This window comes from Symphalangus syndactylus, chromosome 14 (genome assembly GCF_028878055.3).
Source record: "Symphalangus syndactylus isolate Jambi chromosome 14, NHGRI_mSymSyn1-v2.1_pri, whole genome shotgun sequence".
Lineage (NCBI taxonomy): Eukaryota > Metazoa > Chordata > Mammalia > Primates > Hylobatidae > Symphalangus > Symphalangus syndactylus.
Genome location: NC_072436.2, coordinates 72,139,434 through 72,155,831, shown reverse-complemented (window position 1 = coordinate 72,155,831; position 16,398 = coordinate 72,139,434). Strand labels below are relative to the sequence as shown.

Below are 16,398 nucleotides of genomic sequence, written 5' to 3'. Positions count from 1 at the left end.
CTGCCTCTTACTTTGGCTTATTTGGCGTTGGTATACACCTCTTAGGCAAGTGGGGCCAGCTCTCTAGAACTGGCTGTCTCATCTTGAACAGTTTGTTATTCATATTTCAGTCCTCTTTTTTTCACACCTGTTTTTCATTTCAGGATATCAGAGTATCTGATATTGATCAAATCAATGGAAAGTAGACTGGGATACAAGCATTTCAGACTAGCACATTAGGACTGGGTTTATCTCACTCACTGACACAAGCTGTATGATATCTGAGAGGGAAAATATTTGTTTAGAAATGTCTTTTCACCTCTCTGTCAGGGTTACAATGGCTTGCCAGGCCAAGCATTGAGCAGAGAAGAAGGGCATCCATTTTGAGAAGCCACATACTTTAGATGACATATGCAGAAGCAACATGCATTGGCATTTCATCATTTAGAATCTTATCCAAGTGCCAACATTTATCCTAACCTGGAAGGGAAGGGTGCCAAAGTAAAAAAATGTGTTTACTTTGGCCTCATGAAATTCATGCTTGGGCGAATCTTAGGGTTATACAGTCTTCTGTACGTTCATGTGTAACACCCATTACTGTTAATAGAAGTTAACACATAGGTCCAAAAGAAAACATATCGTTTAGAATTGAACTTAGACCTTGGGGATCAAAAGATCTCCCTAGCTAATAGCTGATGGGAATTATGCAGTCTCAAATTTGCTCCCTGCTAACCTGACATCATCGAATTTGGAGAAGCAGAGCCCGGTTCATTCAGGGGTGGCAGAGAGAGAGAAAGTGGAAAAATAAACTGTTTTGAAAATAAAAGTGATTATAAATCGGGCTTTTAAATTAAGTCACAGAAATCCCTACCTAATTATATCATGAAAACAAGTTCCAGCTCATAGTTCTTAGAAAAGAGAAGGTTGTGACAGATTTATTCTTGTTTACTGCTTTCAATCCCAAGCACTCTTTTTTTTTTTTTTTTTTTTTAGACAGAGTCTTGCTCTGTCACCCAGGCTGGAGTGCCCTGGCGTGATCTCGGCTCACTGCAAGCTCCGCCTCCCGGGTTCACGCTAGTCTCCTGCCTCAGCCTCCTGAGTAGCTGGGACTACAGGCGCCACCATGATGCCCGGCTAATTTTTTTGTGTTTTTAGTAGAGACAGGGTTTCATCGTGTTAACCAGGATGGTCTCGATCTCCTGACCTCATGATCCGCCCGCCTCGGCCTCCCAAAGTGCTGGGATTACAGGCGTGAGCCACTGTGCCCGGCCAACCCCAAGCACTCTTGATTAATTTTTCTGAAAACAATAAAATGAGACTCAGCTAATAAAATTAGACTTATCTAATAAAATAATATTTAAATTTGGAGATCAATTTACTTTTAATTTTCAGGGATTCATGGTAAGGGAAATCAGATGGTCAAAACAATCTGACCTACAGAAAAACACAAATTTTGATTTATATCCCATCACTAACCTTCTCGACCCCAAATGTGAACAAGGGGCCAGCCAGTTACTGAAGTAACAGAGTGTTGAGAAACTGCTGTGGGCGGAACATTATGGGAGGTGCTGAAGGGAGACAAATGTAATAGAAAAGTATAGTTCTTGTATTCAAATAAATGTATAACTAAGGCTGAATGTCAATACAAAGCATATGGATAGGTTTACATTTACTTTTTTGCTTTGAACTTGTCTCTCTCCTTTGAAAAGGGTAGTGAACTAGGGGATAAGGGGGGAAAAAGTAAGGTCCTCAGCAGTCTATTAAATGGGAATACGCAAAAATCTCTGAACAATTAGAGCCCTTAACTGTCTTCAGAATAGGATAGGAATTAAGAAGACAAGATTTGAAAATAGATAAGTGTGAACCTGTCGCTTGAAGCTTTCCAGGTCCCTGTTTTCACATTTGTAAATGGTAGCAACAATGCTACTTTTTAGGGCGGTTGAAGAAATTGAGTAAGAGAAAATATATGAAGAATTTAGCACAGGGCTTGGCAAATAGGAACAGTTCAAGTAAACAGTAGTCTTCATGGCCAGGTGCAGTGGCTCACGCCTGTAATCCCAGCACTTTGGGAGGCTGAGGTGGGCAGATCACCTGAGGTTGCAAGTTTGAAATAGCCTGGCCAACATGGTGAAAACCCATCTCTACTTAAAAATGCAAAAATTAGCAGGGTGTGGTGGTGGGCGTCTGTAATCTCAGCTACTCAGGAGGCTGAGGCATGAGAATCTCTTGAACCCAGGAAGCAGAGGTTGCAGTGAGCTGAGATGGCACGACTGCACTCCAGCCTGGGCAACAGCACAAGACTCTGTCTCAAAAGACAAACAAACAAAAAATAGCCTTCGTTATTATTAATGATGGATAGTGGCTAATATCCATTTAATAGCTAATATCCTATGCATGGAATGTTCCTGACTTTCTTCTCTAGTATTTATTGGTGGCTCAACTGACTACTCAGGGAGTGTCAAATACAACTGTATAACCTTGGTCAATTTCTTCTTGGGTTCCATCCAAAGACTGTCTCTGCAATCTGCCCCTGCTGGAGGTGACGGGGTTTGGGGGTGGGGTGGGGTAAGGGGGTGAAGAATCATGCTATACTCAGTGAGGATTACAACCAGGAGCATGTCTTAGCCAAGTCAGAGCCACTGCAGGCACCTCTTGGCTTTGCACCTATTAGGACTGAGTAGCGTTGTGTGTGCCAGGCTGGCCCCGTGCGTATCCTTAGTAGATCACGTGAGTGTTTTCACTGTGTCCCTTCTAAACTATGGAAACTCCAGTATTGGGAATCTCGTTTTGGAATGAAGTGTTGTTTTCATACAAAGGAAAATACAGTAGCTAGTTCAGACTATTCCATGATATAAGAGGCAATAAACTCTGCTTAAAAGGAAAAAAGCCCCCAGAAGTGAAATCACAAATGCTGCATTATCATGGGTTGCAATAAACGTGGGTGTGTGTAGAAAGAGGATGTGGCAACACTTTTGCTCCTGCCATGTCAACCGAGGTTATGGAAAACATGACAGCCTAAAATAATTAAAAGTAAGTGGTTGGAAAGAAAAGCCAGTCTTGGAATTAGGGAGAACAGGTAAATGGTGCCAGCACAGTTTCATTCTTTTTGTGCATATGATTAAAATTTGGATTGGGAATATCATTGTAAAGTGGAGAGCTTGAGAAATATCTAGATATATGTGAGCCAAACTGTGTGCAGCTTAGATTGATGTAGAAAGAACACTTTTTTACACTTGTAAATGTTTTGATACAAATTAAGTATAGAAAATACTACATGTTATATTGAAGGAGAAAGAAAAATAGTCTGTGGACCTTGACCCCTAAGCTCTGAAGACACATGCTAATAATAATTGGCAAAGGTAATTTGTTTTACTCTATAAAGTTAAGAAGTTAAACCCACATGCAGGTGTCTAAAATTTGATGGATATGCAGGTGTCATGGATGAACACAGGAAGCTTAAAAGCTGTCCAATCTGTCCTGCCACTAGTACCACCTAGTGGTAGCCAAGAAGATGTGTAAGCATCTTTTTAAAAATTGCTTTAAAAAATTTTAAAAGCAATACATCAATAAAATTCATTGTTTAAAACAATTGAAGCATGCACAAGAATTCAGAGTAAATTGTCAAGGGTCCTTCAATTCCAATATCTCCCAACCCCACTCTTCTTCCTTATTAATAATGCCTTTCCTATGCATTTCCTCAAATTTCAGCCTCTCTCCTCCATTTTCTCTCTCTCTCTCTCTATGCGCTTAACATTTTGAAAACATAAATGGAATCATTTAATCATATATTTTATGGGTGATGTTTTTCACTTAACAAATATCTTTAAACTTATTCTCTAGCACAGTAGAAACTATTGCTAATGGGCCCAGACACTAGGATTTGCTCATAAGCTCAAGTATCAGGTCTGCTTTCAGATTCTGAGCTGGAAGAGTTATCTGGCTATTGAAAATGCCTTCCCTGGAGGAGGTTCTTGACTCAGACTAGCCTTTATCAGACATGGTCAGCTTCCCACCTCCTCCTTCCCTCCTGTAATCTCATCGTCTGTTACTCCACCTCAGAGACCCCAGCTGCCATCATCCTCATTTAGCTTCTTCCCCGCTCACCACTGCAGAAGACCCTGTTCTTATCTCCTGCCTCCAAACTGCCTCCAGGAATATTGCTTCATAACTCAAATATCATTCTATCATTTAATATTTAAAAACTTCCTCTGGTTCCCACTTTCTGTAGAACTAAACTTAAACTGCTCAGCATTTGTAGAAGGCTCCTCATAGCCTCACCCCAGCCCATGCCTCTCTCTTCCCTATGCTCCAGCCACACAGAGTTTCTTCTTCCAGAGTGGATCATCTATTTTCACATGCCAGTACCCTGCAGTACCTTCTCTGTGCCTGAAAGCAGCTCAAATATCATCTATGAAGCTGCCTCCAATTCCCACAGACTCCTCCTCTATGCTTTAATGTATTTTGTATTTTTTCTAGTATAGCACTTGCCTCATTTTATTGTAATTATTTGGCTGTAAGCAACTTGATTACTTATCACACTCCTATTGCCATCTCCTGCCCCCAGGGGACCTGGCACATGAATGCTTATTGAATGAATAACTGAACTTTAATAAGAAGGGGTACAGTGAGTAAACCCTAGGGTAGTGTTTTCCAAACTTTAATATGATAAGAATCACCTAAAGTGCTTAATAAAATGGAGATGCTTTGGATTTACTCTCAGAGAGTTTGCTCAATTTAACAGGTCTAAAAAGGTAGAGTTTAGGAATCTACATTTTAACAAGCATCCCCAATAATTCTGATGGCCTTTGAGAAGCCCTCCGCTAGAATGCAAAGCAAATAATTTGGAAAAAAAAAAAAAAGAACATTTGTTCCTCATGATGGCACACATTGAAGAATGTGCTTATTCTTCACATTCACATGTAAGAGAGATCTCTTGGGGTTGTTGTTCCAGGCACTCCTGAAAATAAATAGATACCAGAATAAGTTTGAGAAAACCATAGTTGCCTGGGTGCAGTGACTCACACCTGTAATCCCAGCACTTTGGGAGGCCAAGGCAGGCAGATCTCTTGAGGTCAGGGGTTCGAGACCAGCTGACCAACATGTGAAGCCCCATCTCTACTAAAAATACAAAAATTAGCCGGCTGTGGTAGTGGTGCACCTGTAGTCTCAGCTACTTGGGAGGCTGAGGCGGGAGAATCACTTGAAGCTGGGAGGTGGAGGTTGCAGTGAGCCAAGATTGTGCCACTGCACTCCAGCCTGAGTGACAGAGCGAGACTCTGTCTCAAAAAAAAAAAAAAAAAAGGAAACCACAGTGAAGCGAATTCCATGAAAACTATAGAGAAGCATCAAGCTCTGTGTAGAGGGCTAGGTTGTTTCTTTGTAAGGACAATTGTCGTCAACTCCTATATGTTTGTTTTGTTAAAATAGCCACTATTTAGCCAGGCCCAAGCTGTTTTCACTAATACATTGCATTTGTGTCAAGCTTCTCTTTGGATGTTCTCCAAGCATTTTAGCAGCTTTAAGCCTGTCTTCCCTTGTTCCCTGAGGGAGGAACAAGCACAAGTTCATGCCAACTCATTAGAGAGGCATTGCTCAAGAGCAGCTCCTGGGGCACCAGATGCAGGCAGGAGCGAGGGAGTGGGATCCCTTCCAGCCCCCTCCCCTCTGCGCTGTCTCATTTTCCCCACCCACCCTCCTAAATGCTCATTATTGTCTTCAGCAGGTGGCTTCCACCCCTGCTTTCAAGTCTGCTCAGAAAATCTCCCTCCCAAGATAGATAAGCTCCAAAAAGATTCGCAGTTCTACACAATGCAGAACTGCCAAGGACCACATTGGCCAAAGCAATGCCTTCATACAATCAGTCTTCAGGGATTTTGCAGAGACAATGGTAAACGTGGATTAGGCTTTTGATCAGAAGGCAGAATATTCATGACGAGCCTGGGCAACATGGTGAAACCCATCTCTACAAAAAGTAGCTGGACGTGGTGGTGGCTGCCTGTGGTCCCAACTACTTGGGAGGCTGAGGTGAGAGGATCACTTGAGACTGGGAGGTCAAGGCTGCAGTAAGCCAACATTGCACCACTGCACTTCAGCCTGGGCTGCTACAGAGCAAGACCCTGTCTCAAAAAAAAAAAAAAAAAGAAAAAGAAAAAAGAAAAGAAAAGAAAGAAAGAAAGGCAGAACCTTTAGCAGCAGATGTCCACCAGAGGTATGTGTGCACGTGTGTGTACAGCCATATGAATTTTAATACATGTATAGATTCATTCAACCACTGCCGCTATCAGGATACAGAACAGTTCCATCACCCCAGAAAGCTCCCTCCTGCTACCTTTTTGAGTGTATCCAAGCTTTATTTTAAGGCTTTAATCTTATAAAAATCTCCAGGGAAAGGTGAAATGCTATAGAAAATTAAAGATAGTCTGTATTCATTATTTGAAGAAACTTGTCATTCAGGGTTAGATTATTTCTATAGGGTGAGGACAAATTCCCATTACCTATATAGGTACTTAGGTTGTCTTTTCAGGCAAATTTGGTTAGCTATCCCCTCCAACCCTGTCAAGCAGGAGCTATCTGGCCCAGGATAGACTCCCTGAGTGGAAGCCTGATGATTTAAAGTTATGTCTACCATACCCATTATTTTTAGACTAACAATAGGAATCCAAAATCATTAGCTTGTAGCCATGAAAATTCTGAAAATAGACTCTCAATGTGGCCATATGAATTACATTTCAAAGTGTAACCATCTAGATTTGGGGAAATTAAGGACCTTACACATACACACACACACACACACACACACACTCATATACACATTATATAGATCTACTTCACACCAAACACAAGCATAAAAAATAAACTTGGAAAAGATAAAGATTCCAACTGGGTTTTGAGTTGGAAAAAACAACATTAGTATTTTAAAATATATGTTTTGTCAAAGAAAGTGACTATCTGATAAAGGTAAAGGAAAAATCAGCTGTTTCAGTTTTGGGAAATTCACAATGCTCCTATGTTTAGTGGGCTTGTTGAACTTTTCTGAACATTCAAAAAATATTTTTGTCAAATAATTTCAACATTTCAAATTCTGCTTCAAGCATGGAGGGAGGTTGCCACTAACACCATTGTTACCTTTTGGGCCATGGCCCCCCTTGGGATGGTCATTTCAGTGGGAGGAAATACCCTTGGCTGTCAGAGGCCAAAGGTCTGTAAACTTCTAGATGAGGGTAAGTGTGTTGAAGTCATACCGATTTGGATTTTCATTCTGTCTCCTCTACTCACACTAGCTTTGTGACCTTGAGCAGGTAGCCTAACCTCTCTGAGCTTAATAGCCTCATTTTAAAAATGGAAATCATATGTACTTTTCAGGGTGATTTTGAAAATTAAATGAGATCATATATATAAAATGTCTGCCATACAAAAGATAGTCAATGAATGCTAATTTTGTCTTTCCTTTCCCCATTTAATTCATCTCTCTACCTCCAAATACAGCCTCATCGAAACTAGGTCAGTCATAATTTATCTTATTTTTTAAGACCATGGAAGGAAAAAAAGATGGTTTAATCCTTCTCCTAATCCACTTTGTGACTTCTAACTTTCCCTGGCAGGAAATGATTTCTTAGAACCAACTTCAAACCATTACTTTTTTTCTTTTTGGAGAAGTTTTACTTTACTGTCTTCAGCAGAAAAGGAGAGTAGGTGATCTGGATTCCCCAGATGTGGATCAGGAAAGGCAAGGTTACGCTGAAGTTATGAACAACCCCAGAATCTCAGTGATGGTTTATAGAATAGTTTCTTGTTCATCTCTCCACCCTAAAAAAGCAGATTGATACAACATAAAGGACAGATAAGGGATAAAGCAAATATAGCAAAATGTTAACTGTGAAATCCAGGTGATAGATATGGGAATGTGTGTTATGCAAGTCTTTCAACTTTTCTATACATTTCAACATTTTTCACAATAAAATATTGGGAGAAAAGTTCATTTCTCACTTATGCTATGGGTCCAACAAAAGGTGGCTAGGGTTCCATGCCGTATCTTCTCACTCCAGGGCCTAAGGTGATCAATCACCTTGAAAGTGGCTATTTGCTATGGCAAAGGGTAAGAAAGTTCTGTTGGCATTGCACAGACTGTTGGATAATTTCATCCTGAAATGACATGTGTCACTTCTGCTTACAACTCATTGGCCAGAGCTACCAGCACATGGCCTTAGCCCAGGCCATGGAGGTCAGATGCTATCATGTGCTTCAGTGGGGGAGGGCTGGAAACATTTGGTAAGCAGCACAAGTGATTACCCTGATGAAAATAAACAACTTCATAAACTTCAAAGAATAACATACTTTAGGACTATCATTAATAATACAAACGTGACAAGGCAAATTCACTGGAAGCAACGTCAGTAAAAGAATTCAGAAACGTTTTTCTTTCTTATCCACTTTCCTTCTTTTAGTCTCCTTTAAAGGGAGCGGGAGAACTAACCCCATAAAGGCTAACAGATTGCAAACTTCTTGCTGGTTGGTTTGCAGCCGGCCAGCCAGCCAGCCAGCCAGCCAGCCAGCTCTTTCTAGAATCTCACCACCTTTTTGTTGAGTCAGCTCATTTTCCCTGAGTCAGTAAGAAGATGTGGAAGCCGTCCAGAGATCTTAAGAAAAGCAGAAGTTAGGTTGAGGGTGGTAAAGCTTTTCAGAAATAGGATAATAAAATATCTGAGTAAACAATATTTCAATATTTTTCTTGACTCAACGTTTTAGAGGAGTCAGGAAAGACTTCATAGTGACATTTAAGCTGGCACTCGAAGGCGTTTGCAAGGTAGGAAATGGAGTAGGGTGTTCCAAGCAGAGGGAACAGGCCATGCAGTGGCAAGGAAACTACTTTGGACTTGGTAGATCTGCAGGAGAATAAGAAATTCAGTGTGACCAGAGACTAGAATGCCTGTCAGGATTACTGTTAAAGTACTAGTGTAGGGTCAAAAATACTGTATTTTTCATTTGTTAGCAAGTGGGAAATGAAATACCCTACTTGTTAAGGAAAAATTTTAGTCTTACCTAGTGCTCTAACAGTAGTTAACATGGCTTCAAAGAGAAAAGATTATATGCAAGTAATTTGCTATAAAGAGAACTATAGGCAAATGAGTTTCTAGCAACTGAATACTTCTGTTTGTTGGCAACAATTGTTGGCAACAATTAATATATCCACAGTAACTTTCTTTGGGAAAACAAGTTATCTACTAGGCTGCAAATAAATTAAGGCAAAACTACCAGGTTATAAAAACAAACACTGCAGGAGAGTGGGCAGGTAATGAGGTGATTTTAAATGACACATTCGTCAAGAGAACAGTGATGGGGAGAAGAAAAGGAGCTTTACGTATGATATATCATTTAATCCTAACACATGTTGTGAAGTGAATGTTATTACCACCATTTCATAAATGCGAAAACTAAAGATCAAATAAAGTCGCTTCTTATAAAATGAGCTGTTTAAATTTGAGCCTTATTTTTGAATCTTTGAGACATTTTTCCTCTGTAAAATGGAGACATGACACATCCTGCCTACCTCACAGGGCTGTTAAGAGGATTAAAAGAAATAACAAAAGAAATTGACATCATTCTTGACCTTGACCTTTTTAATCAGAAAATCTTAAGTTTTCTGATTCTGTCTTGATGTTTGTATATTCTTCAAAACTATGTCTTTATATAGGAGACTTAAGATGCTTGTTTGTGGAAAAAGTCTTTCTAGCATATCTTAAAATATACTATTTTAAACTATTTTTAAATAGTTGAAAATGTTACCTTTCCAAGCATCAAAATGGAGTATAACCTTTGGCCATTATCTGAAATCCATTCATGGAATATTTTAGGAAAATAAGGTTTATTTTTTATACTCCTTTAGTTTTTCTCTTGGCATTTTAAATAATTTTGTTTGAAAACGTACCGCTCCTTTTCTTTTTCTTTTTTTTTTTGAGACAGAGTCTTGCTGTGTCACCCAGGCTGGAGTGTAGTGGCAGGATCTCAGCTGACTGCAACCTCCACTTCCAGGGCTCAAGAGATCCTTCCACCTCAGTCTCCTGAGTAGCTGGGACCACAGTTGCACACCACCACGCCCAGCTAATTTTTGTGTTTTTCATAGAGACATGGTTCGGCCATGTTGCCTAGGCTGGTCTCAAACTCCTGGGCTCAAGCGAGCCACCTGCATTGGCCCCCCGAAGTGCTGGGATTACAGGCATGAGCCACCGTGTCCGGGCTCCCTTTCTTTTTTAATGAAATATACCAAATAATGATGTTATGTGCCAGGAACTGTTCTAAAGGTTTAATGTACATTAATTTATTCAATCCTCATAACCATTCTGCAAGGTAAATACTATTATCTCCATTTTCCAAATGAGAAAATTGAGGCACAGAGGTATTAAGTGACTTGCCTAAGACCACACAGCTAATAAACAGCTGAGCCAGGATTTAAATTGAGATATTTTCGCCCAGAATCTGAACTTTTTTTTTTTTTTTTTTTTTTTTTTTGAGAAGGAGCCTCCTCTGAAGCCCAGGCTGGAGTGCAGTGGCGTGATCCCGGCTCACTGCAACCTCTTCCTCCTGGGTTCAAGTGATTCTCCTTCCTCAGCCTCCTAAGTAGCTGGGATTACAGGCGTGCACCACCATGCTGGGTAAATTTTACATTTTAATAGAGATGGGGTTTTGCCATGTTGGCCAGGCTGATCTTGAACTCCTGACCTCAAGTGATCTACCCGCCTCAGCTTCCCAAAGTGCTGGGATTACAGGCGTGAGCCACTGCGCTTGGCGGAGAATCTGAGCTTTTAAACACTGAACCATGATACATTACTGATGATAATGGGCCCTCTTTCTAAATGAATCAGGAATATCATTATGCTTATCAATTTTTATTTGATATATACAGAAACTACTGTGGTTTAATACAGGATTATGTACATACAGGATAGAGATGTCCCCATCTACTATTCTTTTGACTTACTTTGTCTGCTTTTTATAGTTTTCTCTGTCCTCTCTGAAAAAAATAATATTTTCAGTATACCTACCTCTACAAATTGTCTTCTTCCCTCTAATGTTCTACTTCCAATTTCATAAGAGTCAGAAGCCAGATCACTCCACATGTTAGAATTGTGTCTAAAATAGGAGTCAAGAGGCCTTGAGAGAAGACCCAAGCCTTTAGTGAATGGACTTTGTGACATCTGTGACAGGGATCTTTATTTTTTGGCATGTTTTCTGTTCTTAACTGTGATCCAGATAGTTTAGATGGCTGGATAAGTGACTTCTCAGTAAGTGAGGTGTCACAAAATATAAACTCAAGGCATTTCTATTCTTCCACCTGTTCAAAAGTGTTTTAGTCATCATCATAATTGGAAGGATGGCCTAGTTCCTCAAGCTTCTGGGTAGCCATCTGATGCTTGGAGGTAGAGAGACATGGCTACAACTTGTATAAAAATAGCCCTTCCAGATGGCTGAGGGGCAAAGTTACAACTCAGCAGCTCGATATAGCTGAGCACTCAAATTTTGGAGTAGGAGGAGAGCTATGTGAGAAGTAGCCAGAGAGACTGGGCTGGAGCCCAATCATAAGTAGAACAGTATATGCCAGGAGAGATCACTTAACGTGCAGATTAGCTGTTAAGTTTTTCTGTTACTTCATCTCCATCTCCTCCCACCTCCCTTGATTCAACCTTACTTCTGGCCCTAAGGGAACACATACGCATACAACATACACAGATATGCACACACACTTCCCCCCCGCTTTTTTTTTTTAAAGGAGTATAAAATAGAGGAACAAACCATAACTCTTAAAAGGCTTCAGAATTCTACTAGTCTAACCCTTTGTTTTAGAGATAAGCAAACTGAGGCAGAGAAAGGTGTGGTGACCATCCAGGATGTAAGCAGGACTCCCACACTCCAGGTGCTCTGCCAGGGCTCATCTTCTGGCTCGTTTGTGGGACAGTGATAACAGCTCAGCTATCCCAGGACATGGTTCCTCCGAGTCTACCTTGACTCATTTCAAACTCTAAATAAAGGCTTTAGTTAAAAAGAAAAAACATGGGCCCAGCTCAGTGGCTCACGCCTGTAATCCCAGCCCTTTGGGAGGCCAAGGCAGGTAGATCACGAGGTCAGGAGTTCGAGAACAGCTTGACCAACATGGTGAAACCCCATCTCTTCTAAAAATATAAAAATTAGCCGAGCGTAGTGGTGCACGCCTGTAATCCCAGCTACTCAGGAGGCTGAGGCAGGAGAATTGCTTGAATCTAGGAAGTGGAGGTTGCAGGGAGATGAGATCATGCCACTGCACTCCAGTCTGGGTGACAGAGTGAGACTCCGTCTCAAAAAAAAGAAAAAAAACAAAGTGTGGATTATTGCAAAAGTCATGATAATGTCTCCACCCTCGACACAAATACTCAAGCTCTAGTCACTGGCTTGAAAACCTGTTTCACCAGTGAAAATATTTACTAATCAAATTAGTAAATATTAAGTTAAAATGTGTAGTTCCCACTTTTTATTTTAAACCTTTTATTCACTCTGCATTTCTATTGGATATTCTGGAAGAAAAGCCTCTGTAGTAAATCCATTGTTTTAAATATCTCAATGTCTGTTCAAATAATTGAGTGTTGGTTTTAAAAAATGGTGATTAGGAATGGGTTAGTACTTATGTTTTAGCAATTGTAATGAAGACTTTAAAAAAAAAAAAGCTTATTGAGAAACATGTTACACTCCTTTAACATCATTTATGATCCCCAAAGGCAAGGCATTGCTGTTCCCTGGTGGCTGTACAGCATCACTGCAGGTAAGCTATTTGGAGGTAGAAAAGGTGTTGAGTGCCAGCCTTTCAAATTGTTCTACAATGAATCAACTTTTTAAAATACTCCCAGTAGCTTGCATTTTCTTATAAGAAGGGTTTGCAGGTAGCAAAAACAAACAATCCCCAACCAACTTTTTCCGACACAATAGGATTTGTGCTGCCCAAGTAAATATTACATTATTGGAAAATAGCATGTTACTTTTCATGAGGAAGTTTATTTCCTTCTTACGGAATTTATCCTTAAACTGTATGGTATATGGGCTTTGTGCAAGGTGCTGGAAGTAGGCAAGGAGGCCTCAACTGTGATGTACACACACTATTAATAGCACCATTGCTCTCCTGCTACTAAGCCACATAGCTCACCAACTGGGGAGGGGTCACCACAGAAAGAGTAAAGGAGAGAGATAGGAACAAGCATTTTTTGATTGCCCACCAAGCACCTGGGCCTGTGCTAGCCCTGTTAAACTTGGCTGGAGCAATCCTGCTAAAAGGTCAGGCTTGATTCATGAATAGGTGTGTTAATTCTACTCCGGACACATCCCCCTCACCCTGTAGCATAGAGGCCTGAGTGAAGCTGGCCTAGAGCAGGGATTCACCTGCTAGATATTTATTGCCCAAATTAATAATGCAAGTCAGGGCATGATTTTCAATGCCTTTATTAAGAAATATCAAAAGTTGATTACAGGTCCATATGCAGTTTTACAAAGTTCAAGAAGACTGTAGGGATGCCATCAATGTGCGTGTCTGAAGACTATGGAAGCTTGTCAAAGGGGTAACCCTACAACTCCTGTCACTTTAACAATGGTCCACAGCAATGCTTTTCCCCCATTTCTACTAGGCTAGGCCATTGCACAATACCTTAAGCTACTTAAAATTTTGAGTTTTAATACGTTATAAATACGTACGTATTTGTCCTTCTAGTTTGTTATCATCCTTCCCTGAAAGAGCGGAGGTGTTTATAGGAAGCACAACATTTGAGTCCCATTCACTGTTGTTTGTACATTTTCACAAAGCCTGCTTTGAAAGCTGGCAAACACTGCAAGTTACATGTTACCATATTACACATGGGAGGACCCATACACATTGTTATTTTTAAATTTAACATTGAACAAAAAAAAAGGAGGAATCACTTAACTTGGGAACAAAACACCATAGTCAGTGGAATGGTCAAGAGCAGGACAAGCCTGCCAGGTGCCACTGAACTCCAGTCACGGGTGGTCAAAAGTATGACCGAGAACAACTGGATGCAGGAACATCAGCACAAAATACAGATGGGAATATTCTCGGGGGTGGTACATCACCATCTTGTATGTGAGGGATATTGTGTCAGAGGGGAATTACACTTTCAAAATAACCAGGACTAGTAGGTCATTAGTACCAGATGGGGAAAAGCAAAGGTGTGGCATGCCTTGTTTAAGGCCTGCGCTGGTTTATCTAAAAGTAGATTTCTGAAAAGATTGTCCAGCAGCATCAGAAAGAGCTACTTTCAGAGGAAGGACTCCTTGTTCACCCACATCAGACTGCGTGTCTCATTGGGCTTGCATTCATACTCAATGACGGAGAAGGGGCTTCCCCACTGGCAGTGATCCCGCTTGTGGTAATTGTAGAACTTGACTTGCCACACCGTCTCGAAGGTCCCAATGTCTGTGAACTGAGGGAAGAGAAACATGCCTGATAAAAAACCTCATTCTGCCACGAGCAATAGATGAGAGCTAACATTAGTGACGTAGCTCCTGGATAATCAAGCAGACCCGGTCCAGTTTCTCTTGGTCTGCAAGGCTCGGAAGCCTTTCCTCTAGTGGTCTAGCTCCCTCCTTTATGATGGGAGATATTTTCCTAAAAAGCTGTCTGCAAACCATTCTTGTCTATAAAATCTGATTCCCTTTGCAAACGTGCCACTCGCTATCATACTGCTTTTAATAAAAATAACTCCAAAGTTTATCTTGTTTTTCAAGTTTAATTTTTTGAAAACTTAGAATTTTAAAGCTTACTCTAAAATGGCCCCTGCTGGCCAGGTGCAGTGGTTCACGCCTGTAATCCCAGGCTGAGGCAGAATGCTAGCTTGAAGCCAGGGGTTCCAGAATAGCCTGAACAACAAAGCAAGATTCTGTCTCTGAAACAAACCCCCATGTTCACCCCCTAAATGGTCCCTGCTACAGAAGGGGAATGGCCAAGGGAAGAGAAGGAATAAAGTTTACTGGCTTTTCTCAAAATACAATGGTAGAAAACAACCTATCTACAATATATCTACATAAGATATAATTTCCATCATTAGTTTCAATTCCAAAGAAAAATATTTCAAAGTGATAACCAAAAATATTTCATTGGACGTGTTTAAGGCCCTATTTTAACTATTTTAAAATTTTATTATTATACTTTAAGTTTTAGGGTACATGTGCACAATGTGCAGGTTTGTTACATATGTATACATGTGCCATGTTGGTGTGCTGCACCCATTAACTCATCATTTAGCATTAGGTATATCTCCTAATGCTATCCTTCCCCCCTCCCCCCACCCCACAACAGTCCCCAGAGTGTGATGTTCCCCTTCCTGTGTCCATGTGTTCTCATTGTTCAATTCCCACCTACGAGTGAGAACATGCGGTGTTTGGTGTTTTGTCCTTGAGATAGTTTGCTGAGAATGATGGTTTCCAGTTTCATCCATGTCCCTACAAAGGACATGAACTCATCATTTTTTATGGCTGCATAGTGTTCCATGGTGTATATGTGCCACATTTTCTTAATCCAGTCTATCATTGTTGGACATTTGGGTTGGTTCCAAGTCTTTGCTATTGTGAATAGTGCCGCAATAAACATACATGTGCATGTGTCTTTATAGCAGCATGATTTATAATCCTTTGACTATTAAACATTGAATACTTATAAGTCAGGAGTCCATGCCTACATCTTGGGCTTAGATTATACATTATCCAGAACCATATTTGAGTATCTACTATGTACCTTGCATGTATAAAAATTTGTATAAGGCAGGATTGTTGCTCTTAAGAAGTTTGCATTCTACTTCCAGAAGGTAGGCCTTGTAAATCACTGCACAGAACTCTCCTGATATAAAGTACACATTTCTCTTGCAGCTGAGAAGAGTACATGGAATACCCTGGAGGCCACTGGGCAGATGCTCAAGTGGCCTGCGGGGTAGCCTGACCCTGCTACTGCCTTCTGGAGCTATTTAGGGGATCTGGCATTAAACCACATGATGCCTGTCGTTATTTTCTCCTCTGACCCTCCCCTGTCATGGGAGGGGACAGGAACTGACTTGGCAGGATTCTTAGACTTGTCTGGAGCCAGAAGACGTGGACAGAGGAAGGCAGTGAGCATTAGGAGTCTTATGCTTCTTGCTGATACAGGAGGAGGGTGATCAGGTGCTTCCCAGATAGCTTTCCAAGATGCTCTCAAAATTATATCTTGCACCATTGCCTCATCCTGCTAATTTGATCCCAAAACAAGATCTAGGCTTTCCTTTGGGAAATTCGCTTGATTTGAAATAGTGGATGATATACGTGGAGTCCACAGACCTCCCAGGTATGAAAGTGAATTACCTCTTTTTAGAGAGTCATGGCTTAAAGACCTATATAAGCATACAGCAGCTTTATTCACAA

At 40.7% G+C, this 16,398-nt stretch overlaps 1 protein-coding gene across 4 annotated transcripts in view; it reads right to left on the bottom strand.

The window, feature by feature from the left end:
- Window positions 1-4,619: 4,619 nt before the first annotated feature.
- CNRIP1 (cannabinoid receptor interacting protein 1) overlaps window positions 4,620-16,398 on the bottom strand; it is a 35,660-nt gene continuing 23,881 nt past the window's right edge. For 3 of the 4 annotated variants that reach the window (XM_055242780.2, XM_055242781.2, XM_055242779.2), the window contains one exon: window positions 13,422-14,432. In XM_055242780.2, the coding sequence (XP_055098755.1) occupies window positions 14,268-14,432 (165 nt within the window). In that variant the 3' untranslated portion in view covers window positions 13,422-14,267. Of the gene's footprint in view, window positions 4,937-13,421; window positions 14,433-16,398 lie in introns of those variants that run through there. The other variant, XM_055242782.2, reaches the window with a different exon arrangement.